The sequence below is a fragment of the Ascidiella aspersa genome, chromosome 1, assembly GCF_963924565.1.
Source record: "Ascidiella aspersa chromosome 1, kaAscAspe10.2, whole genome shotgun sequence".
NCBI lineage: Eukaryota > Metazoa > Chordata > Ascidiacea > Phlebobranchia > Ascidiidae > Ascidiella > Ascidiella aspersa.
This window is the reverse complement of record NC_139447.1, coordinates 11,422,912-11,448,530: the sequence shown is the minus strand read 5'-3', so window position 1 is coordinate 11,448,530 and position 25,619 is coordinate 11,422,912. Positions and strand designations below refer to the sequence as shown.

Genomic DNA, 25,619 nt, shown 5'->3' with positions numbered 1-25,619 from the left:
ATATTTATTTGCCTCATGGGCTAGGCCAGTGTTTTTTCAACTATCTTTTTCTGTTTCACATATCCTTATTAGGAATGAAAACGGGACAATAACTGACCTATTTAAATTACATTTTTTGGTCTAATTAGTGGTTCTCACATTATTCACGATGACACACATGAGCAATCGAAATCAATCAACAGTTTGAGTTTACAAATTCCTCATTGTAGGTTGGCTATCTATGGAGCACCTTTAAATTACAAAATTAACACGTTGCCCTTAAAATAACCTGGTAGATTTAAGCCTATTGTCATACAATTGTAGACGCATTTAGACCAGTGGTTCTCAACCGCCGGTCCGCCAAATATATTACAATTTTATATAAGATGTTAAAAGCTTGTCCATTAAATGTAGAACTTCGACAGTTCCGTAATTTGCTGCTTTGTGACGCAACATAACGTTAATAGTCTACTTGGGACTTTATTGTTCGTCACAATGGTGCAAGTGTTGTACGTAAAACGCCTATGTAATCAAAAAGACCGAAGCAAATTGCTTGACGTTTCCCTTATTTGCATTAAGTTGCATATACTTTTGTCGTAATTTCATTTTGAGTTGATTTTGATTTTTGAAGGTTCACCGGTCCGCAAAACTTTTTTTGAAATTTTACCGATCTGTAAGCTAAAAAAGGTTGAGAACCACTGATTTAGACTGTTGGTACAAATTCTAATTCTTACCGAATAAGCACATTATATGGTAAATAGTTAGTTATACTTTATAAAACTAAACTACAATATAACCAAGATGAACACCGTCCATTATAATATAGATCTGGTTCACATTTGGAACAGAATAAGAGCAACCCAAATATAAACTTTGTGTTGAGGATGACTTGCGTTGCCGCGTATACAACTACTTTTAGGGCGCAAACAAGAGCAAATTTCCCATTGAGTTGTAATGTGAAATAAATTGATATTTCAAATTGCCACAATTTTTTGCGTTATATTTGTTTTTCGTCTTATGGGGAGGAATGACTAGTTCAAAAATTGAGCAAAGGGAGGAATGTAGCAAAAAAAGGTTGGGACCACTGGTATAACGTATAGTGCAAAATAAACTTGTTAGCCCATATTTGTTCACCGCACTACTGGCAATTTTTATTAAAATATATTATCATTTTGCAGTTACACAACGCGAACTACTTTGTCGTAATGTCACGACATTTAAATGACCTCACTACATAGCGGATAGAATTAAGCGTTTTGTGTAAAATCTTTGTGTATTTGCAACCAAATGGTTGTTGAAGGTGTTATTGTAATAATTTCTATTTTAGTTTTTTGTTATTCTTTATTTTTGTATTTGAATTTATCAGACAATTCGTTTTCTTCATAAATGCCATGCGAACGAACATGTCTTAACATAACATGTAAATAGGAAAAGCGCTATGCTTTTTGGTCTGAAAACTTTAAATAGCAGTGACACCCGTTTATTAGAACTCTTTCACATTGCGACAAACACGATCGAAGGCACTTTGTGTAGTTGGTGCAGAATTGGTTGCGCGTTAGTATAACCACAATGAACTTTGAAATAAGATAGACGTATAACCACAATGAACATTGACAAGATTGACAACATCACTCAGCTTTTTCTTTCCGCTGACTAGCGCCAAACAGTCGTCCAGTGATAATCGACAATGTTAGGGCTGAAAAAATGAAATACAGAATTCTAAATTGTTGAACAATATTGGCAAACACAAAAACAAAACACGACCGTTATATTTTAAATAAAAATTGATGACAGATTTTATACTGGCTTACGGCAAAAGTAGAAACATATCAAACTAAAATACCAAACATTACGCTAAAACTCCAAACGTTATACTGGAATAAAAAAATCCATGAAAATAAAAAATCAAATAACTAGAAATTTTACCATTAAGACCAAACGTGAACTAAATAAGTCAGGTATTTTATAATACGAATGTTAAATTTATAAAATTCTCAAGTTTTTTGGCGGGCTATATTTCGATTTGAAAAAAATGAACAAACGACCGACTATATTCTCATTTCAGTTTGGTTTGAACATTAACTGTTATATAAAACACCTATGTTAACCTGTGAAGAAGAGCGACCACAGAAGCACCGGTGGACTGATTTGTTTCAGGTAAGCTCTCAGGGCAACGATCGCATTCTCCACTCTACCAGGAGGGGCCTTCCTTTTTATTTCAACCTAAAAAAAGAGAATAAAAGTTTTAACTGAAGTCCATCTAGAGCAGGGGTTCTTAACCAAGGGTACGAAGCGTCAAAACTGGGGGTACGACATGCAGTGTAAAATTATGCACTAAGAATACGTAAAAAGTTACTTTCTATTTATGGCTAGGATGGGCTAGTTTTGTAATATGGGTGGTTTTAGCTCCAAGCAATTAAAAAGCCCTTTTTATTTCCAAGTAACTTGGTGGATGGTCTTGTAGATGATATGTCTATGTCTATTTTTAAGAAAGAACTTCGTTTCAATATGATCATTTACAAAAAGCAACAACAAAAACGCCATTAGTAACTTGACTGATTGTTAGTGTGTTGTAAATTTGTTGAACCTAAAATAATGTTTTTTATGCATCGTATAAGTTATAAATACATTGAGTTTAATTCCTATTATTACAATTTTATTTACTTCTGTCAGCCATTGTACGAGGTACGTGAAAGTTTCTTGAAAGCTCAAAGGGTACGAGCACAAAAATGCTTAAAAAACACTGATCTAAAGATTTAGCCTCTTCAAACAATTCGCATATCTTTAAAGTGGAAAGTGGAATTTTTCCTTTTATATATGATGTTCGTAAAATATATGATGTTCGTAAATGCAAAATTTGTATAAATTGGGATCTTGACATCATTTAGCCATAGTTTACCCGGCGAAAGTTATAAAAAGGCGCTAACTATTATGGTTACAAGGATGCGTTTTAACAGCACACAAAGCTTTGGCATTTTTAAACTCGTTAATTCGATAAAATTAGGTTTACGGACTAATGACTTTTTTCCCAGACAAAACGCGCTCGTTTACCAGCATAGCTACATACTTTCGCGCTGAAAGAAAATCTCCTTTCATGTAACAAATGAATACGAATTAAGTCGCGTTAAGCCAGTGGCCCTCAACCTGTGTTGCACGTTTATCATTCTAGTGGTGCGCAAAAGCTTTTCAGATATTAAGCGAGTAGTCTTTAAGTCTATTTTTGCAGGTGTTGTAATGTTTTATTCTTTCAGCCACAATACCTTGATAAAATCTAGAATAGACTTTAGGAAATCAATTTTGGCCTCGAGTATATTTGAGTAAAATGTTTTGTTTTGTTATCAGGATGTAAGCAGCGACAACAAAAAGCAATTAGGTGGAAAGCGAATAAAAAAGTCGGTAACGGCTGCCTGTTAAAGTCAGCCTCAACAAATTTCTGTTAAGTCTTCTAAATTGTTAAGCAGCTAGGTGTTGCCTCGTACAATCCGACACAATGGAGCTGTTTCAGGATGGCTCTGAGCACAGTCCAAGATGTGTTCTTTTTACACAATCACAATCTTTGTAGGGGATTTCCTATTGGCCACTCTGTATATATGAGAGAACCGTAGAATGACATAAAATAGGTCATCAGATTAGTCAAGTATCACGAGCACCGCTAGATCATTTGTGTAGACCTCAAAATTATCAATTTTTACCTTGGCTAATAAAGAGGTTTCATATGAGGGACAAATATTTAAGCACGACATTGCGCAGAGAAGGGAGGTTTCCCCCACTTTAGATAAAATCCGAATGGATGATACAATCTGTAAGGTTACTGCAAAACGATAGTGACTGCTTTCAGTACATACTTTTAGCAGTTTCTAAGATGTGGTTTGACAAAATAAAGGCTAGTGTGTTTAATAGACCTCAGTGATTGGATTCTATGTATTCACACGACGAGTCGCCTACCGGTAGGAGCTTGTTGTACTTCAGGAACTCGAGCATGTGTGTTTCGGTGTCGGTGAGCGGCGGCGTGTACTCCTTCTCGAACTTTCGCTTCCACCAGGCGACCGGCACCGAGCCGTCCTTCTTCAATCGACTGTAGTTGTACTTGTACAGACGAGACCGCACGTACTTGGGTCGGCTCGAGCCGAAAGGCAACCGGCTGGTGTCGAGCAGATCCAGCACTGCGCAAATTGAAATTGATTACAGCAGCGTTTCCCAAACTACGGTCCGCGGACCAACTGGGGCCCGTACAGCAGTTTCAAAGGATCCGCGATGAGAAATAGTCTTTAGATTTTTAAACATTAGCTAAAGAGTAATAAACATTAGACTATGTTTTAAACATATGCCATCATTATAGTCTTTAGTTATGCTTCAATATTCGATAATATAGAGTTTTTTTATGATGTCTCTTGTGACATCATAAAGCATACATTATGCTTTACTACTTGCTATTAGCGAATCGTTCGCATTACAGTAGTTAAAAAGTTGTTACATTGGAAAGAATCGTGACTGCACTAGTAAACCGATGAGAGGAATCGTTGGAAAATATCAATATAGCTGTAGTGTTAGGGGTAGGCCAGTTTTGGGAATTCTAGAATGAGTCGAGTCGTAAGGAGATGCTAGAGTTTGAATTATCCATTTTCCTGTATAGACTTAAAATAAGTACAGGCCTGTGTGTTTTTTTTAGTAGTACTAGCTAAAGTGCTACGCTGTTTCTAATCTTGCACCTGTTTTGTTTATTCGAATAAACAGCTTTTTGTGCGAGGTAATATTTAGAATATTTTTTTTTCAAGCCCTGCGAGCGGCTGTTATTGTGACAGTCCCATGGTTGCAGCGAACTTTTAAAATAGGGGTAGTTTAGCAAAAGACTGATCCGTAACTGATAATCTTCTATTTTAAACACGAAGGTGATCATACGTTAATTACACACTTTTGCAAAGTCTTTAATTTGACCAAGTTTTCAACTAATGTGCAAAATTAATTCCTGTAGCACAGTTTTAGTTTACCAAAAGTGTTTAAAACTTTTCCGAGTTACCATATGGGCAGGAGACCGAAGAACCCCCAACGCATGTTTTTTAAATTATACGTAAATTCACAATTTTTTGCCCATTAAAAAAAATGGACACCTCTCAGCCTAAAGGCGCTAGAAGGAAGTTTTAAAAAGCGAAATGGTTTGTTTCAGTGATAACATGCAACAGCGCTGTTATATAAGAGCTCGCATTTTGTAAAGCAATTTTTTTTTTCGGCGCCTATGCTTGAGACTCACCGTCCGGTTGGCCAATGAGGAGCCGGTGGATCAAGCTGACGAACCAGGGGTTGTGCTGGTAGCTTCCCAGCGCCGCAAACCACAGCTGCCAGTCTAGGCGCGGCTGGTGAGGTCCTGAAAAAAAACAATCAATAATTTAATCCAATTTTGTGAGGGGGTTTTTGGTTTGTTATTTGGTGCTCGTTTTAAGAAAGCCGTGGGTTTATTTTATAAGAAATGTATACAATTTTTGAAACGGTAGTTAAAGATTAGATTGCGGCTTTTGGTGTCTCATATATATTAACGAGTTATTACACATCTGGATTTTATCCGTATATTGGATCCTGCACACATAGCTATAAATGAAAAGTTAAAATTTGATCTTTAACGACCAAAGAGATAAATTAAAATCGTGCCATTTCTACAAAATAATGGAGGCCTCTTTGAATCGGCATGGAAATCTTGTATGGTACACATATCCTTAGACAACATTTTTTTAGCTGTTTGGGTTTCGTAACTCCACATGAAGTTTTAATAATTTTTGGTTATAGTACATGTCAAGTTTCCTTAAAATCTGATTTTTGGAATTGCAATATGCTTGAAAACAAAATTGAATGCCACGTACACAACTAGGAATAGGTTTAAATTCAGTTTTTGTTCGATTTTATTTGCCGAATTGTAAACGCTTGGTTTCTAACAAACATATGCAATAGCAGTAACCTGACTTTTTAAATCGGATACATTGACGTAGTTGTGTTGTTTAATAAGGTCATACCTGTCCATCGCAGCGGGTTCTTTGAGTTACCGGGTTTGTACACAAATTCGTATTCCTGTAGGAAGACATCAATATAAGCGGGTATTCTAGACGTGTGAACATGTCAAAAATTTGAAAATTTTAAAGACGATAATATTTAACTTCACTATGTGCGTCTGTTTGACAAAAATTTCTGTTTATATTTGACACAAGCAAAGGCTTTAATTACGGTGAGTAAAGTTTGGCAGTGGGAGTAGGATATTGAACAAAAATTGCCGTCATCTCAGTTACTTTGAATCTTTGATACACTTAAGGTTTAATATTATGCTTCAATACTAAGAAAGCTTTTAGATTTATAAATGCAATGGTATTTAGGATTATAAACCAAGACAGTACTCCTAAAACTATGAACAAACGACAACACACATCAAGTGCAAAACTGAAACGTGAAGCATGCCATACAGTTTAGAAATGCAAACTTCCATTTTTCACTGTCAGCATACCTTTAACGAAAAAAATCTATTTCAAATCGCACAATAATATCAAACGAACCTTCCAGGGTCCGTCCGGGCTGTTGCTTCCCTCGATGACCACCTCGGGCCGACCTCCGACCCCGGTCATGCGTCGGAAAAGTCCGTAGGAGTGCACGAGCTCGAAGCGGTTGCTCGCGGCGTGCCAGCGCTTCACGATCGGCCACAGGTCGCCGCTGTAGCCAGACTCCAGCGTTGAGAAGGGTACCTAGAAGAAAGAAAAGGTGTAAGGGCAGGTGAAAGAAGAATATATAGCATTACTGATAATATTTATACGGCCTAACTGTATAGTATTTCGAATTTCAATTAATTTAAACCTTTAGGGTTCTTTTTGGATATTATGATATCAACAAAGATAAACAACTGACAGTTTTGAACAGGCATACATATCACTACATATAATAAAAATATTAATATTATAAATATACTAATTCGAAGAAGGCATTGCAAACTTCAGGAGCGACGAACGGCGGATTTGGCAGGGCATTCTGGTTTACAAATAAGGAAGGTATACGCAATATCATAATGAGTGTAAAATGTCGACATTCACACTGTTATTTAAAGCTTTTCGTGACCTTTTTAAGCATTTTTGTATTAAAAATTAATTTAACGACCACTGTAAATCTTTTACAAGTGCAACTGCATATATCAGCAACTGCATATTTTTTTTAGCGTAAAAAGATTTTTCAAAGTTAGGCTCATCAAATTCAAAACTTCGGTCAAAAGTGAAGGTTCGAGATTTGACGAAATTGTAAAACTCACCAGACTGATAGAAAACACGTAGAGTGCTGGAAGCAGAATAAGAACGACCTTCACAATGCTGCGGTCCATTGAACTGGATAAAGCGACAAATTATTTTCGGTCGGGCATAAAATGTACCAATAACGTTAACCATGCGGAATTTATTTCAAAGATAATACTTTATTGCCTATTGCAAGGTTTAAATCTTAAAAAAGTTTATCAAAAAAAGGGTAAAATATACCTACTTGTAAACTACAAAGAACACCTTGCAGGCGAAAAGGGCAACAGCACCCCAAGTGATAAGCGGAAGCGATGTTTTAAGAAACGCATTGAGATCTTCGGAAGTAAATTCTTCGAAAAGATTTGAACACAAATATTATAGAAAGCAGTAACCGGAATATTAGTTGTGGTCTAAGTCAACACGTGTTGTATTTTAAGTCAGCATTAATTCACACACACTTCTACTGACATAAGTTCGAGCGTCATTAAATCGCTAAGTAAAGGCACATCACTAAACTATAGTGTTCCAAGTCTTTGCAAATTTGGCCAACGTTGTATTTAGGTGAACGGGCGGTCACCTTAAACTTCGGTTCATTTTTATTCTGAATCACAAAGCATTTTTTTCGAATGTATGATACCGTATGTTTCGCCACTATAATAAAACACATACATATTTTATTGCATGAGCCCACCTAGTTTGAAGAACTCGTCGTAGGATGATAGCTGATAGCAGATGAAGGCTATGGCGCCCAGTACGGCAAGGTTCGAGCACTTTTCCACGCATGAACCCTGGCCTTTAGAATTTGGGACTTTGGGTTCTGAAAAACAACAAAAGGGTCCTGTTTAAATCCATGTTAGATTCATTTAAAATAATTGCACTAATAAGTCAGTATGCTTTACATAGGTGGCTTAACCAATGACGAATTGGTCAAACAGTAAAGCAATATAACTCGTAATACCATATTTCTAGAAAACTGTACAAAAGAAATTTAAACAATTTATATCTAAAATTGATTTAATAATATTAATTCTGGGCTAAACATAGCAGCATTTGTTAGTATTACTTATATTCTGAAAGTTTGTGTGGCGCATTTGAATAAAAAGTTAAAAAATGGTGCATGGAAATAAAAAGGTGGGCCACCCTTGCAAACCATATTCCTAAATATATGGCTACTTGCAATCGAATAGCTGTAGGAGCCCAATTTTGCCGGGAGAATAACCTAGGCAGCAAATGGGATTAATTCAAAGAATGGTCTCAGCTGCGGATCCACATGAAATCGCCATGCGCAAGAAACTCTAAACAAGTAAATTCTCTACCGTCGCTTGATTTCCACAAAAAGCCGCGAGTAAGAAAGGCGATGTGGTCGTCATCGGCCAGGGAAAGGCACAGGACGGCTGTGAGCAGGTTAAAGAAGTTGTAGTTTCCGGTGAGCGCAATGACCACCATCAAGAACACCTGGGTGGACAAACAGATGTGGATGATGAACCAGCAAGTTGGCCTTTGTTTTGCTGAGGTGCAAGCTAGCTAACCCTGTAATGTGTGAAATTGAATGATACCGAATATAGTTGAACGTTATTACAGCAGCGGTTTTGTTGGCCTCAGTGCATGTTCTTACTACATTTGAGAAAAATGCTACGATCGTGCACATCACTAAACGCTTGTATACAGTTGCCTTGTATACAGTTACCGCTTCTGAGTCATATTTAAGACCTACTGGCACAAAAATTTAACAGAGACAGTCAGGTAGTTAAATCGAGTACATGATCGAAATAGCCATTGGTTGGGTTTTCGCTGTTTTTGTTTTAAAATGTCACGTAGAGGTGAACACAGTGACGTTTGTGCATAGCTCTGGCCCCAGTAACCACAGAATACAGTTTTTTTGCAGTTGCCACAGAATACAGGTTACACGCCTGAATGGTTTACTGAACTTATCACTGAAAAACAAAGGCACGCCTGGATGATCAGCAAGTTATGGTGACACTGCACAGATTCCTTATTTAGGTGTTGTTTAGAACCACATTAGTCCAGACAAAAACTATCGTAAAACACTATGAAATATTTTTTGGAGTGCAAATAAATACGACACTAAAGCATGGTCCTCGGTACAATACAAAGTGTTACATCTATAAAATTTTAATTTTCTGTTTAATAAGCTAATGGAAAATCTACAGCAAAACAAACCCCTAAAATGAACATTACATTACTAAAACGTTTGAAAAGCCCTGCAAAATACGACAAAATTTTGAGTCGTATTATTAAACACCATGCAAGATGTAGTCTAGGGTAATACACTACCAGTCGAATGTCTTTGTATGCTGACGTTCTTACTGACCTGAGAATATCCAGCCAGAAGCCTGGAAAACCGAAGGGGTGAAAAGAAGAGAAAGGGGACCACAATTTCGATAACGTAGGTGGCCAGAACCGACATCTGTTGGAACCAGGACGGCAGTTGGTGGGCCCACCAGGCAAGGGGGGTGGGAATGCACTGGAATCAAAATTTAAGTTTTCCATATATACCCAATGCTGGTTAAAACAACCATAACCAAACAACATAAAACAAACATAGGCAATTAAATGGCATTAACACAAAGTTAAACACACAACTTCAAAAATAAACTTTACAATACGTAATAAGAATATCAAAGCCCATAAAGAAGTAGGTATCATTTTGGACGTTTCGAATAACTCTTTATTCATTTTCAAAAAGAATTATTCGAAACGTCCAAAATGATACCTACTTCTGTATGGGCTTTGATATTCTTATTACGTCTTACTACAACCTCCAACCATTATGCTCCAAAACTTTACAATCATGGGAAAAATATATCCAAACAAAAATGAACAGAACAATAGTTGATCATACCTGGCTTTCATAATGGAAATTCAACGCTGCAAAAAAATCACAGACATTTTAATTTGCAAAACGCCTTACAAAGTAAAGTATCAACTGCTGGTCATTAAAATGAGTAATGGTAGCAAAAGCTACTTGTTTAGTTGTTTTTCATAAAAAAGCAAAATGAATCACATAAAGTATTTACATTACCAAATTATGTTTTTAATGAAGTGCATTTAAACAGAGAATACGCATGCAATCATCAAAAATTTATTACCTATGTTATAAAAGAGTGTTTGTAAACGGTCTTAAAATTGAAAAGTACCGTAACTAATTATTAAAATTTAATTCCAATAGACCCTTCTTTATAAACCTGTGAGTTTCCACCAAGTCGGACAATTGCTTGTCAGTTTTACAATTCCAGAAGCAAACATTAGGCGAAATAGCAACCAGCGGACCAACCAGAATGGAATTTGCCTGTGTAAGCTGAATGCACAATGTGTCATAAAATTTAATATGTACAATGTAAAGAAACAAAAAAAAGACAAAAGCAAACTTAATGAACACTTACTTGACACCAGTTTCAGCATCAGAATCATTACTGCAAAGAGGGGCAATTAAAACACAAAGAAAACCAACTTCCAATAGAAGAATGTCCCACTGAAACCACAAGAATGTTTCTCCAACCTGAAAAAATAGTGAAAATACTTTGTAAAGTATCAGTGTTGTAATGGCTTAAAGCAGGGGTGTCCAACTTAAACTCCCGTGCCACAGTTTAGCAAACACTATATTTTTTCTAATATTAAAAGCCTTTTTCTACAAAAAATAAAAACAGTATAATGTTATAATATAAGAAGTAATTGTTTGTTGTCGTAATTGCTGGGATTGTTTTGTATTGCGAATAAACAATGACAAGTTGCTGTATAACAAACTTAGCATTTCTTAACAATTGGCTAAATAACAAATTTAGTATTTTGGGGGGCTTGCATGCCATTTTTTATCAGGTGACTCATGTTGGACACCTCTGGCTTGAAGCAATGACTTCACTTTAGACACTGTTTTCCAATGACTTGACTTAATCTTTCAGGCAAAATAACTGGTCATTACTTAAATCAATTAGATAAATCGCTTAATACCAGTTTAAGCCATTATGCAAATTACTTAACTAAAATTTGAGTTCGTTAATTAGACACATTTTAGTAAAAGTGGATTATTTTTAACAATATAAAATTAAAAAATCTTAAATTGTTTTTTGTTTTTTCGCTTTTGATGTTTGCCAATTAAAATACTGCTCAGAATAAAGTGGGTTTACCAAATAAAAAATTAGTTGTTAATGGTAACTTAAAATGACTTGTTTAGTTACAGCAATGTGGGGTATACTATATACTGTATGTGCTGGCTTGTTACAAAGTATTTAAGCAAAAATGAAGCACATCAATATGCAATATATAACACAACAATCAGTTGATCCATTATAATTGACTAAATTATGTTAAGGTCCTGTTCAAAATTGTTGCCACAATGGCATATTATGATGTTTTTGTGTTTTTTAGTATAATGTTTATATATTTGGGGTAAATTTGCTGCAATGTTAAGGTATATAGCGCCATGCAAATAAGATGCAGTTTTAACAAACTGCATAATTTTCTAAATAAAACCACATATAGAAAATTAAATTGGTAAATGCAAACCTTGTATAGTGATAGATACAAAAGCCATTGCACAAGAAACACTGGGGCGACTCTTACACGCCTTGAAAACAGGGTAAGAAATGAAACAAAAGTACCTATAAACAAAAAAAACATTTTTAGTGGCCACCCACAGGCCACAAGTGTTGCACAACAACACAAAAAATGCTTTGATGGCAGTTTTTATTAAATGCTAAACTCCAGTACAAATCAGCTGATAAAAAAACAATCAAGGTTTAACAAAGTTATCCAAGTGAACTAGGGCAAACAAAAATAGGTTTACCTAAAAGTGCAATAAACTCTAAGCCAATGTCAAAATTAAATGGCAGGAACCAAATTAGCGTTGGTGTGTGCATGTAAAGCTCCTCAGTAGTTTTTGCTTGACTCTCTTCTTTGACAGAGTTTAACAAACTGGTCACCGGCAATATTCCTTTGTTGCCAAATAAGCCTAAATGACAGAAATGAATGTATAGGAATTAAATAAGGTTGTTAGTTTTTATTGCCAACAATTTTTTTTAAGTAACCAAAACAAGAAAATATAATGAACAGCTATTTAAAATGGTATCTCCCATTTAAGGTATTTTGTTTTCATGCTATATGACAGTGTTGTAATAAATTAAGTTAATGACCTACTTAGTGCATTTACTTGACATGACTTAAATCTTATTGTAGAAACGACTTGACTAACGTCTTTCGAAAAATGACTTGAAGTAAGTCATGTCAAAATAATGACTTGAAGCATTTTTTTCTAATAGAGTTATTCTTTTTTGCACATTCAACCCATTTGCTTGCTATACGTTGCACTTTTGTTATTTTTTAATCAATTATTGCTTATAATCGAACAGGTTTACCAATTTTAACAGTTTAAGGTTTTATTTTTATGATGGACTTGACTTAAAGTTAACTTGAATCTTTAATAATGACTTGACATGGGACACTAATGACTTAGACTTACTTGCTATTTATTCAAAAAAATGACTTGGACTTGAGTTATTATAAAAATAACTTGATTAAGATTTAAATAGTTTTAGAATGACTTGTTTACAACACAGCTATGTGATTTTATTCGAGTAATATCGTTAAATAACAAGGTTCTACCTGGTATTTGTGTATAAATTGAGCCAAATGCGAACATGTAAACTGCCCCTATCCAGAAGAGGAACAGGTCCCTCGTCCGGGCGGTTTTATCAGCTTTCATGTTGTTTTCACTTCTTCACTGACGAATTTGCAACGTGCTACAGTTGCAAGACAAACCTGCAAGAAACCGCTCATTCCTTACTTCTGACGTTCATTCATACGCTTCCTACTATTTTCCACTCAACCGCAACGTTTTCTCACGTTGTGCGATCAAGCATATAAAACATAATGTTTTCACTGATATCTATGAAAGTTTCATAGAGAATAGTGAATGTTTTGCTGTGACTATAAAGTAGTTAAGACAAATTAGGGAGTCGAACCGCTTAACTTTTTCGGTTTAGGTTCAAGTTTTTTTCGGAATACGGTTGGGTTAAGGCCCGTTTACACTACAAGCGACGCGACTTCCATTGATCTAAGCACCCGATCCGTTAGAAATCAGTGCATTTCTAAGCAAAAAGGTCTACGACAATCAGGGCATCCAATGGCAGAAAAGTCTAGACTTTTAGACCTTGAGGTCCTGGCAATGCACTGATTTGGACCTTTAGGTAAACTCCCGGCGAAGATAAATTAAAAATATTCATTAAAAGTTCAGAAAAGATAACAAAAAATATGAGATAGGGTTAATAACACTTGACCCACCTAAACCCTAACGCTAACCCGAATCCTAACCCAAATAATGTGCGTTATTTTAATAATTCTTTAAATGCTGGGGAAAAAAGCCCAAACTCGGATGGTTTCTCGTCCATTGTATTTAAGATTATTACGTCACAAATTGATGTATTGGGGCCTGAAGCGTTATAATTATTAAATTATCGCACATTATTGGGGTTATGGCGCTGGTTAGCGTTTGGGTTTGGTTGGGTCAGGTATTGTTAAACTTAATCTTCTTATGCACATTTCTTAATGCAAATTGGTACATTGTCCAAGACCTCAAAGTCTAAAAGTCGGACTTTTTGATCCTTTGAATGCACTGATTGTCGTAGACCTTTTTGCTTAGAACTGCACTGATTTCTGACGGATGGGGTGATCTAAGCGTAACCAATGACGCGACGCGACGCATGTCGTCGCGCCGAATCGCTTGCGAAGCGAAAAATATCTTGTCGCGTGAAACCTAGCCTTGAAATGCAATGAAAGACATTTTGCTGTTTGTGTTATTTGTTTGGTAATTTCGTGTTTGCTTTAGTAAAACATGATTACTTGGGAAATTTGGTATATATTTAGTGCCTTTTTGCGACAACTATGCCAAAAGCTAGCAGTTTTTGTAGTAGTTATTTCCATTTTTCAGCGCTGGTCTAGAATCCTACTATCTTTTTTCTAGGTATAGTTAAAACTGAAACTAAGGTTTCGGTTCGAAGCAAATCAAAAGTTTCGGTTCAGGAACGGTTCGAGTATTCTATGGTTCGACCATTGTTATTTTAAACCGGTTCATAAAGTTCTGGTTTAAATACAATAGAAGTTGGGTTAAATCTAAAATGTTGGTCAATAGTGTATAGAATAATTATTGAATTGTTACTTGTAATAAATCAAGTTCCATGGTGTATTTAAAAGCAAGCAGCTCGTTATAAGCTCAAACCCGGTCATGAAATTGCGGTTCGGGTTCGGGCCAGCCTACACATTTCTGCGTTGTGCAAGGTGCAATCGTGGTTTATATGCAAACCTGAGGGGTTTTAAGTTCAGGGCATGTTACCTTAGGTCATTTATTAACAAAATCGAGTGTACACATACCAAATCTCGGGTAGGCCACCATAGATTGCAGACTGGGCCACTTGCACCCAGCAAGCCAGTCTGAACTATGTGGCTGATAGATACCTGCTTATTGCTTTTAAACAATTTGTGTTGTGTGCTTTGGAGTAAATTACAAAAATTGTTCTGCCTTGTTATTTGCACAACCAAAATAAAAAGTGACATCAAATACAAACTGACAACAAAATAACTAAATTATACCACTTAGATAGCCAATTAATTTTTACACCAGCTGACCGGAAATCTCTTATTGATACTTCTGAAAGAACCCAAAAATCTTTCGTTAATTTTTATTCTTTATCTAGATTCTAGATCTAAAATTGGTGTTTCCGGTCTGCCTGTTCAATTAAACAAAAGAACCTGTTAACATATTACAGCTTTTCTCTTTGTTGGTAGCTCACAATTTCGTTGTTGTGCAGGACTGCAGATCAGTATAGGATCTTTTGTTGTAAAAGTAGTGGTCATAGCAGGCTTTGTTTTTACTTGGCCTTTAAATTTGACGTACTGACTTTCCTCCGGTCAAATATATCAAAGCAAAGTAAGTATTTAGTGGTGCGCATTCCGAGTAATTATACCAGTGGTTCCCAACCGGTGTGCCATTTTTAACGCTCAAGGTTGCCGAAAAATATTTGTTTTTTATACTTTTTTTTATGAAAAATATAAGTTTTTTGGATTTTAAGTTAATGTTTGTGTATGGACCACTAATTTATACTAACAAACGAACAACAAAACGTACCCCAACATAAATCTCCAATATTTGGAAACGTTTAATGTAATCTGATAAATATGAAAAGTATAATTTCATTGCTAAAGGTGTTTTACTTTCCCGCCACCACTTGCTTTATAAATATAATTTTCAACTAATAAAAATGTTGGGTAAAGTTTGGCACAGTATATTAAATGGCCAGTACACAAGAATGGAAATAAATAACACAAAATATAACTTTAATTATAATCTTTTCTTTTAACTGCAGCAGCAATTCTTCTCCGTACATTGTCTACATTATCAGCAGATCTAGACTGATTTAAGCTAGTAGTTCTTCTGGTACTTTTTCCAGAGCCGTTTAAACTTGGCGGGCTTCCAGTTGAACCGGTACTATGACTTCGATGCTGATTACCGGTGCTTCCAAATGAAATGTCCTGAACGAATTTTGATGCAGGGTTTGGTCCATGAGTTTTACCTTGCATTCTATGTTGGGTATCACCCTTTGGTAAAATGTCAGGCAGGGAACGAAGTGAAGGTAGGGTGTGACTGGGACCCCGTGGCGATGGTGTTGACTGTTCAAGGTTTCTTAGCGTTTGTCCAGATAAACTTGAAGGATCGTGGTCCCTCTTAGAATGACGCGTTGGTATCCTGTTGAGAACTGAGACCGGACTGGTGAAAGATTGAGAGAAGGTCAATCCGGGAGCCTGATACGAAAGCAGTATAAATTAGGAAACGTCAGGTAAAACACACAGTTAACTAACATATATTAATGTTATTACAATACTATAGACATAAACCAAAATAGCATCCTAAATGACTGTTGGTTGGTCCCTACCACGAAAAGTAAAAATATTTAAGGATATTGCGAATTTCAAAATGATGAAATACGCTTCAACACGAACCTTGCTTTTCCAGTCATACAATAGCCCTGTTTGAAGCCATAAGTTTTCTTAGTTTATTAAAACTACCTTGTTGATTGTTTGGCGGTCTTATTACCTTAAAGTGTAACTAAGCGTAAAATTATTTAGTAAGAAGGTTCAAAGGTCTGATGATTGTTCCTTGTACATAGGATGAAACAAAGTTAAGAAAAATAAAAGTTTTTAAGAGATATAGTGACGCAATTTTAAAAAGGAGCGACGACCCATCAAGCAGAAAAAATGCTCTTAATCCTGGTACATAATGCCAAACAATGCTTGTCAAATTGACTATGCGATTAAAATGTTTACCTTAAATGATCCATAAAATTACTCAAAAGAGTTTGCGTCTGGCCCTAGAGCAAGAGCCTTAAGCTGAGGCTGTCCGGAATATATTTTACTGTGCAGACCGTGGGTTGGACAACCCTTTCCTCTACTTTGGACAACTTTACATGTACAACATACTACAATTAACACGATAAGTGTACAATTGTACATAGTATACATTTGATACTACATAACAAATTGATGTAGATATTTTAGCCAATCATTCCGAATCATTAAAATTTTGACCGGCGGAGACATTTAGTCAAAAAAGTTACATTAACAATTCAAGGAAATATAGCAACTAACTCCATAGCAAACTATAGATTGACACTAAAATAACGGCTATCGGGTGAAATACAAAATATAGGACGTCCCTATTGATGAGAAAACAATATATCTCTCATTACTTTGTTTACTAGTTGCTCTCTTGCGTTGCTAAGTGCCTCTGCCAGTTCGAATCTCTCTTCACATTCCTGTTGAACCGTGGTTTGTAGCACATTTATCTGCAACGGAATAAAACAGTTAAATTTCTGCATTGCGAAATGAGTGACTATTTTAACTAAAACTATAGCAATGTCTTACATTTTACAACATTCAAAACACACTATGGTTGATCAAAGTGTAGCAATATTTTAGTCCAGTTATACAATGTTTGTCTATTTACCAGTGTTGGAATGACTTAAGTCAATCACTAATGACTTGACTTAAGTTGACTTAAGTTACTGTTTTCAAATGACTTGACTTAAGTATTTTAAGCAAAATGACCTGACTTGACTTAAGTCTTTTGGCCAAATGACTTGACTTAAGTTATTTGGGCAAATGACTTGGATTAAAATAAATTGTTTTCATTAAGCAATTACTCATAAAATTGCGTTATTTGTTTCAATCTTTGCATATAAAACAATTTGCTTGGTATATGTTGCGTTTATGTTATTTTTTACTTGAGTTAATTCGCATAATCGGAGGATTTTGCCAGTTTTCATAATTTAAAGTTTGATTTTTGTGACAAGGGCTTGACTTGAAGTTGACTTGCTCTCACTTTGACTTGACTTGGGCAACCAATGACTTGAACTGGAACTTGATTGTTATTTATTTAAAAACTTGACTTGGACCTAAGGATTTTTACGAATGACTTCACTGGGATTTTTGTTTACAACACTGCTATTTACCTCTTCCTTCATTGCTGATATTTGGGATTGAAGTTCAAGGTTTTCCTGTTCCAGTTTGGAGCACTTCTGACTGTTGGACACAAGTTCGAGTTTATTCAGCGCTGCCCTGTCGTCTTCCTCGCTGCTCAGCTTTGTAATCTTTTCTTCCAGCTGGGAGATCATTTTCATCAAACTCTGCTTTTCTGCAAGTTAACGCATAAGGTCTTGGTCATCATAGCGTATCCAGTTAAAGCACAGTTTTTAAGGTAGTGACAATCCGATAGAAACTAAAGCAATATTAGCCATTCCGTGGGGTCTTTAAAGTATGTTTGAGAGACTTTATCGATCAAAGTTAAATGAGAAGTATTTGCCGTATTGTCCGCATCGGCCTTAGACCTAAATTGCCAGAATAATATTTAAACAACCTCCTATCTAACCCTAAACTCCACCCCTACCTTCACTAATACCTTAATGATTGATAAACGGAACCAATAATAATACCCAACAGTCAATCAACAAGTTCAGCCCACAAATGACGTTTAAAACCAACCTCCAGGGCCTAGAAGTTATTTTCAGCCAGTTAGGATCCAGACAGCTTTATGTCTTGGTTGGTGTGACAGGTTTATGTATTATTCCGTTGTAAATATAATTCCTTATTTGGTTTATTTGTCGTTGGTCGAAATACAATACTATTATAATTATATCATCACAGAATGCATGGACATTTCACAGATAAAACAGGCAAATAAAAAACTATAGGGGGTGACCAACTAGTTCCAGACCAATAGTCGCATTTCTTACTTAAAGAGACACAACTTACACTTATGTAGAAACGGATTAAGGGTCTTGCTAAATAATGACATCACGTTGTTGAAGCTTACAAAATAAGTGAAAGAGATGTCACTCTGGGCCAGGCAATATAGCAAATGAAATCGTCATTGTACACTAGGGTTGTTCAAAAAAACACTTTTTCGTCAAATTTCAGTGGGGACCCCCTGGAATTGTTAGGTTGCGTCTAAAAACCCCACAAACCAAATCTAAGCACGTTTGGTTCAGTATTGACCGTGCTACGTCAATTTGAAAATTCAGATTTGGGCTAAAATTTTTGAAAAAAATAAATTATCCTCGCCCTAAAAATTTTTTATTTTTATTTTTCACATTGCTTTGCAATTGAATAGCCATAAATTAAGCTGTTTTGCAGTAAAAAAGTGAGTAGTCATGGTACAAATGTCACATTTCAAACAAACATTTGTTAGGCTGTTTTGTACGAAAAATGGCTTTTTAGCACATTTTTTGAACTTTAAGTAAGTAATTGATATAATTGTGTGAAGACTAAATGCACTATTTTATTGATTTGATGTCATGTGTGCTGCATCTACTTTATTTTAAAATTTTAAGCCATTTTTCGTACAAAACAGCCTAACAAATGTTGTTGAAATGTGACATTTGTACCATGACTACTCACTTTTTTACTGCAAAACAGGTTGATTTATGGCTATTCAATTGCAAAGCAATGCAAAAAAAGAAGAAAAAAAACTTTTTTTTAGGGGAAGACAATTTTTTTTTTAATTTTAGCCCAAATCTGAATTTTCAAATTGACGTAGCAAGGTCAATACTGAACCAAACGTGATTTGGTTTGTGGGGTTTTTAGACGCAACCTAACAATTCCAGGGGGTCCCCACTGAAATTTGACGAAAAAGTGTTTTTTTGAAAAACCCTATTGTACACCCTAAAACACTCAAATATAAGAGTCTTATAAAAACGTAGAAAGAGTCGCACGTGACTCACAGTCGGCAGGTTGCCCTCCTCTGCTATAACAGAACAATAAAATTGGCTTGTGATTACGAAGTTACGTGACATGCTACATTCGCACTATTTTTTAAAAATATGTTATTAAATCGACTAAAAATTGGCAAAAAAGTTGTGGGACATGGCCTTGTGAAAAAACAATATTAGTTTAATGATAATATTTTAAATTCTTTGACAACAATTCTTTCGCGGTTCCGGATCGTTTTGGCTTACTTTCATCAATGGTTAAACAACATGTCGAGGTTTTTCCATGGTTTATCGACCCAATGCATTTACCTTCATCAAAAGCAGACGATCGTTCTTTCATTTGAATTTTCACCATTTCAAACTGTTGCATTAGACTGGATACTTCGTTTTTGTATGGTTGTAATTGCTGTTTGTGTTCTTCATCAACCTGAAAATAATTCTATTAATATCGGTACTAAACAAATGCACCATTCCACCTTCATCCGCCAACAAACTATACTGCAAGTAGCAGGGCTGGGGAGCCGGAGCTGGAGCCCGGAGCTAAGCATTTTCTCTGGAGCCAGAGCCGGAGCTGGAGCCATTGTTATTATTTTTGTGGAGCTGGAGCCGGAGCCGGAGCCATTTTTATTATTTTTGTGGAGCTGGAGCCGGAGCCGGAGCCATTTTTATTATTTTTGTGGAGCCGGAGCCGGAGCCCTTTTTATTATTTTTGTGGAGCTGGGGTCATTTTTCAATTTGTGGTGCTAAAGCTAAGAAATTATATTTTGTTCCATCTCCAACGTTATTTGGCCAAAAGCAATTTTTAAAACTTGCCAATAAGTGACTGGTGGCACCGGAGCTGGAGCCGGAGTCATTGGGTGTGTGTTTGATGGCTCCGGAGCCGGAGCCAAAGGATATGAGTTTTACTACTCCGGAGCTGGAGCCGAAGCCATTTAATAATTGCCTGATGGCTCCGGATCTGGAGCCGGAGCTAATGCTATTTTATGGTGGCTCCCCAGTCCTGGCAAGTAGTATAACTTTAAAGCAGGGCTGCAGAGTCGAACTCGAGGCTTAACGGAGTCCATTTGTTTTGCTGGAGTTGGACTCGGGACTCGAGTAACATCGTTTAAAACTACTCCAGTCCCCAGTCCGACGTGCGCAGTACGAAATTTCAAAACTAATAGTGCCGCAATCTGTAAATTGTAAAGCTGAAACAGAATATATGGTTGGATATTTTTTAACTATGTATTGTTGGTGGATGAAATATTATATGACACCACTATGAATGAATTTCTGAATATCCACCTTAACTAATTTACGTAAATGGGTAAAATTCAGGCTGTAGAGTCGGACTCGACAAAAATGGAACATTTGGCCATAGTCAGACTCGGGTTGTTTTTAACCGACTCCGCGACCCTGCTTTAAAGCTTTGACAAAATATTCGTTTAGCAAATATCATTCGCCGAAAATATAAAAATTAAGCTGGAAACCTCTCTCATATCCTGCTTGTATTGGCTCTTCAGAGCCTGCATAGCTTCGGCATGCTTGTCTTCCTCGACACTCAAAGTGATTCTAAAGTCATCTTTTAACTTGCGCTCAAGTGCATTAAGTGCTTCGCGATGCCTTTCCTCTGCAACCTGCAGTTCCTTTCGAGCATTTGTCGAGCTGTCAGCAGCTGCAAGTTTTTTCTTAAAGTTCTCACGAAGCTGCTCAATTTGATTTTGATGGGACTGTACCATAAGTTCTCTGCAGCAAAATGATTGAAAAAGTGAGATTCAAAAACTATCGGCTTCAAGCATTTAAATACAACAGTGTTCAACGTTATAAATAATAAAAAAATGATCCCCAGAGCTTTGTGTGGTTGGCAAGTGTACCGGACAGAATGGTGTTAACAACTTTTGTGATGAACTTTTTATGTGATACCACAAACAAAAAGTTAATTACAAAAAGATAAAATGCTGCTGAGAATATGTTTAATTCCATAACTTAACCTTATAAGTTGGCATTATGAATTTAAGCATTAGTATTAAACAAATATTTTATTTAACTGAGTCCAAAACCTTTAATTCAAAATTTGAAACAAAAATACTTATTGCTACTCACCTCTCTTGTTGCAATGCTTTTTGAGATGATTTTGCTTCATTCAGAGCGGCTTTCATTTGTTCGATCTGGCCTGAATTAAGATGTGCTGCTCGATTAACCTCATCAGCTTCTTTTTGAGTTTGTTGTCGTAGATGATTTAACTTTTGCAACTCTTCCTTACAAGCGGCAAACTCTTTCTCCAACTGTCGACTTTCCTTGTTTAGTCTATGTAAAAGTATCACAAAAAAGTAAAAAAAAATATTAATAAAAACTGTATTTAAAATTCACAGGTTTATCACAGATACACAACAGTTATTAACCACCTAAGTTAAATTGTCTAGGTATTAGGCTCACAGTATAAGAAATTAACAGTCAACTATTATAAAATAATATTATTTGATATATAGTCACAGTAATCCATAATTCAGTTCTGTAGATTTACTATTCAAACCTCTGAATTGTTTTGTCAGCAGTTTCTTCAGTTGTTTTCAATTTTGCTAAAGCTTTGTTATGATCAAATTGAATTTTTCTGTAAAGAATAAACTTTGGTATGTAATAAATTTGTGTTTTCATTTTTTAAATATATATATACATGTATTGTTTATTTTTTTAAACATCTTGTTTATTTTTAGGTTTAGTACACCTAAGTTGTATGATTCATACAAAAAATAATAATATACCTACAAACAGATTTAGAATTTAAGTGTTATCACTGAAATTAAAAAATGTGCTTACTATTACAAAAAATCAAAAGGTAAATGTTGTGGGGGATGTTAGCTTTTAATTAACAAACAAACCAATTTATCCATTTAGATACTCATGCAAATAATAATAAAATTATGTGTAATATAAATACATAAATGTAGATAGAAACATATATAAAAACTCATATTCATAAATAGCAATTTATTATGGAGAACAAAGTTTTCAGTGAACAGATAATAATTTATATGTTTTTCAAGGGCATACCGAAGCTGGCTTTCCATTTGTTCGTGTTGAGTTTGATAAGAAGTTACTTTCATTTCGGATAACCTAGCAATATCAGTTGTCTCTAAATAGAATAAAACAAAAGGCGAAATACTAAAATATATTACCTAGCAACAAAAAATATCATAGATTTTAACAGTTCTGTGGCGGCTTTAAAAACACATTATTGTACCTTTATATTTTGTATTGAGGTCCTTAAGGTCACTTTTATATTTTTTGTCCATGATATCCAGCTGTTTGCACAAATCCGCAATTTCTTCATCTTTCTTATGTTGTCCATTTTGAACCCTTTTATGTGATTCTTCCAACTCTGTTTTGAGTTTTAAAACTTGAAGCTTCAATGCCTCGTTTTCACGATCCAAAATGTTTTTATCTACAAACATTTAAATTTGCTATATTAGGTATGAATGTTTAAAATTTGCTTCAACACTACATATGACTCTGAAGCAATTAGAAAACTGTATATAATTTTCTTTAATTACAACAAAAATAAATATAAACGTATGCCACACAATATTCCTACCATTTGATTGAGCAGTTGTAGCTGACTTTATGGAAGCAAGATCTTTTTGCAAAAGTATGCTGGTTTTTGCCATTGATTCTGATACATTACTCTTCATTTCTTGTAATTCATGCCTTAACGACTTTGTGTTGGTTTGTAGTTCCAAACATCTCAACTTCATTGTTGATTTTACTTTACTTTTAAAACATAAAAGTACAGGTATAAATAATATTAGACACAAGGGTGTTTAATTACACTGTATTTGCCATTTACCTCAACTTTTCATTTGATGCCTTACATTTGAGTTGTTCTTTTTCAAATTTAGTTAACAAATCTGTATTTGATTTTCTTAGATTATCGATTTCATGAGTTATACTTTCAATGCTAAAAAGTAAAAAAATCTTTTGGTGAGTAAATCAGTATCCAATTGTGACATACACATTTTTGAAAGGTTATTATATTGCATGTGTTTTTGTAAAAGTTAAGCAAGATAAATGTACGAAAATTTGATTCAAACAAAAAATTTGTAGCAAAAAACTTACATTGAATCTTTTTCTTTTAAAAGGCCATGGTAAGTTTCAATTACTGCTTTGTTTTTTTCCAATTCCTCTCGGAGTTTAGGTTCTCGAAGAGCAGCTTCCTTATTTTCGGCAAGTTCTGCTTCCATTTGGGCAACTTTTTCTTCTAACTTTTTTATTTCATGATGGATAAGATAGCTGACTCCGCAAAATTGACAAACCGTGGAATCTCTGGACATTTCCTTTAAACAAAAAGGATTCCATACATTTAAAAATTCAACCTGTAAGCCAGTCTGGAAAGTATGGCAGATCGACAAGATCTCGCGGGTGCACAGACAAAAAATTCTGTGTGACCGGGTGCAACAAAGGTAAAAAAAGTACACCTCGGTGCATTTTTAATTTTTCCAATGCACTTATTGCACTGTAAACGTATGCAACACAAGTGGTTTAAATATTTGGAATGCAGTTTAGATTTTTTCCGGGCTGCACTTTTATAGATTTTTTTGGGCTGCCTTTTTCTGGCCAGTGTGATGTCAATGTCAGCATTTTGCTGAAAGTGCTTTGTCCATTGTTCAGAATTTCCTGTTATTTTGTATCGTGTTGTCACGAAACTGAATTACAGCCAATTGGTATAAAGTATTTAAGGCAGTGGTTTTCAACCTGGGGGTCACAACCCCCGGGGTGGGTCGTTTGCCTTTTCTCTGGGGGTTGTGAAGACAATTTAATACCAATCACTATAACGATAATGCCATGTAATTATTATAAAAAATTAACTGCAATGAAAATGGGGAATGCTGTTGACAGCGAGCATTCAGGAAGCAAGTTGTGAGATAGTTTCAAAATTGACTGTTAAGAGCAAAGTAAGATTTGCTGGACACACTAGTTCACGTGAAATAAGAACATTTTAATAGCTTATTCCATTCAGAATCAAGTTTACCGAAGGCTAACGAGCAGTATTTTTTGCTTTGTTTTCAATGAGCAAGAAATGTACACGTACTGCTCAGTGCTCATTATACCAAAGTCAGTTAAGTAGAGAAAAAATAACTTTTCCAAGCCCGTAAAACATTAGCGAGCATTCTGTAATTACCTTCCTGTGTAGAAGCTTTAGACTCTTTGGAAGGGGTCGTTAGTAACATTGGGTTGTTAAAACGGGTGTCTGTATGAAGAAGGTTTAAAACCACTGATTTAAGGGATGGCACTTTATGTAAAAATTAGAAGTCTTTTACTGTTCACTTGTGGAGTCCAGATCGCGCGAGCGTTCAGAGGTAAATTTATTGTACATAGTAAGTAACTCTATGAACTGATTCTCGTTTGTTAGTTTGCAATAAATTCTTTCATTAAGGTCAAAAACCACACACTTGCCATACTTTCCACAGTGGCCTGTAAGTCTACTTACACATTGCAAAATATATGTATTACTGCATATATATATTTATTCAATTATAGCTCGATTAAATCAAGTAACTGTTTGGATTGGTGCAAAAACAATAATACCCAACTTGGATAACTCAAGTAAATTGTAGTAAACGCAAGTTTTCGCCTGTACTTTAAGTTCGTCCGGTAACGGATGTTGCGGCGTGTGTCTTTCCAAAATAGGGGAGAGGGACTTCATCTTAGCAGAATTCATTGCCAAAGACACAGTGCTATGATCGAATTGGTTCTGTATATATTTGATTAAAACATTCGTATTTCCCACTTTTTGTAAACCAAAACAAACCACCGCTGGTCGCCACAGCAATGACCGCTTTCATAAGTGGCGTAGTAGGGCCAAAACAATTATGTTGGGGAAAAGTGCTGACCTCACCAGATATTTATATTATGGTGATATCTTCTTTTAACTTTTGACCAGTCTTCCAAACAAGTCATTTGAAAAAGGTCGCGGCCCTACGCAGGTCATACCCAAAACTAGAATTTTTTTTTTTTAAATGCTTTAAATCAGGGAGTCGAACCGGAACCGAACCGGAACTTTATGAACCGGTTTTGGGTCAATTTTTCCGAACCGTAACTGAACCTGAACCGGTTTTTATAAGATTTTAAGAAGCCGAAC

At 35.5% G+C, this 25,619-nt stretch overlaps 2 protein-coding genes across 2 annotated transcripts; both read right to left on the bottom strand.

Moving 5' to 3' along the window:
- Positions 1–1,454: 1,454 nt before the first annotated feature.
- LOC146167499 (lipase maturation factor 2-like) lies at positions 1,455–12,961 on the bottom strand. The gene is made up of 17 exons (XM_083388966.1): positions 12,852–12,961; positions 12,037–12,201; positions 11,757–11,851; positions 10,637–10,752; positions 10,439–10,551; positions 10,096–10,121; positions 9,565–9,717; positions 8,549–8,687; positions 7,924–8,049; positions 7,477–7,582; positions 7,253–7,325; positions 6,513–6,698; positions 5,982–6,036; positions 5,228–5,341; positions 3,925–4,142; positions 2,088–2,202; positions 1,455–1,675 (listed from the first exon to the last, which is right to left on the bottom strand). The coding sequence occupies exons 1-17, from the start codon at positions 12,949–12,951 to the stop codon at positions 1,608–1,610; spliced, it is 1,968 nt and encodes a 655-aa protein (XP_083245092.1). The 5' UTR covers positions 12,952–12,961; the 3' UTR covers positions 1,455–1,607.
- Positions 12,962–15,420: 2,459 nt separating this feature from the next.
- LOC146167498 (uncharacterized) lies at positions 15,421–25,247 on the bottom strand. The gene is made up of 13 exons (XM_083389263.1): positions 25,119–25,247; positions 23,597–23,814; positions 23,328–23,438; positions 23,076–23,251; positions 22,725–22,925; positions 22,535–22,616; positions 22,017–22,094; positions 21,587–21,790; positions 20,974–21,229; positions 19,814–19,931; positions 17,750–17,931; positions 16,988–17,083; positions 15,421–16,043 (listed from the first exon to the last, which is right to left on the bottom strand). The coding sequence occupies exons 1-13, from the start codon at positions 25,197–25,199 to the stop codon at positions 15,579–15,581; spliced, it is 2,268 nt and encodes a 755-aa protein (XP_083245389.1). The 5' UTR covers positions 25,200–25,247; the 3' UTR covers positions 15,421–15,578.
- Positions 25,248–25,619: the final 372 nt, after the last annotated feature.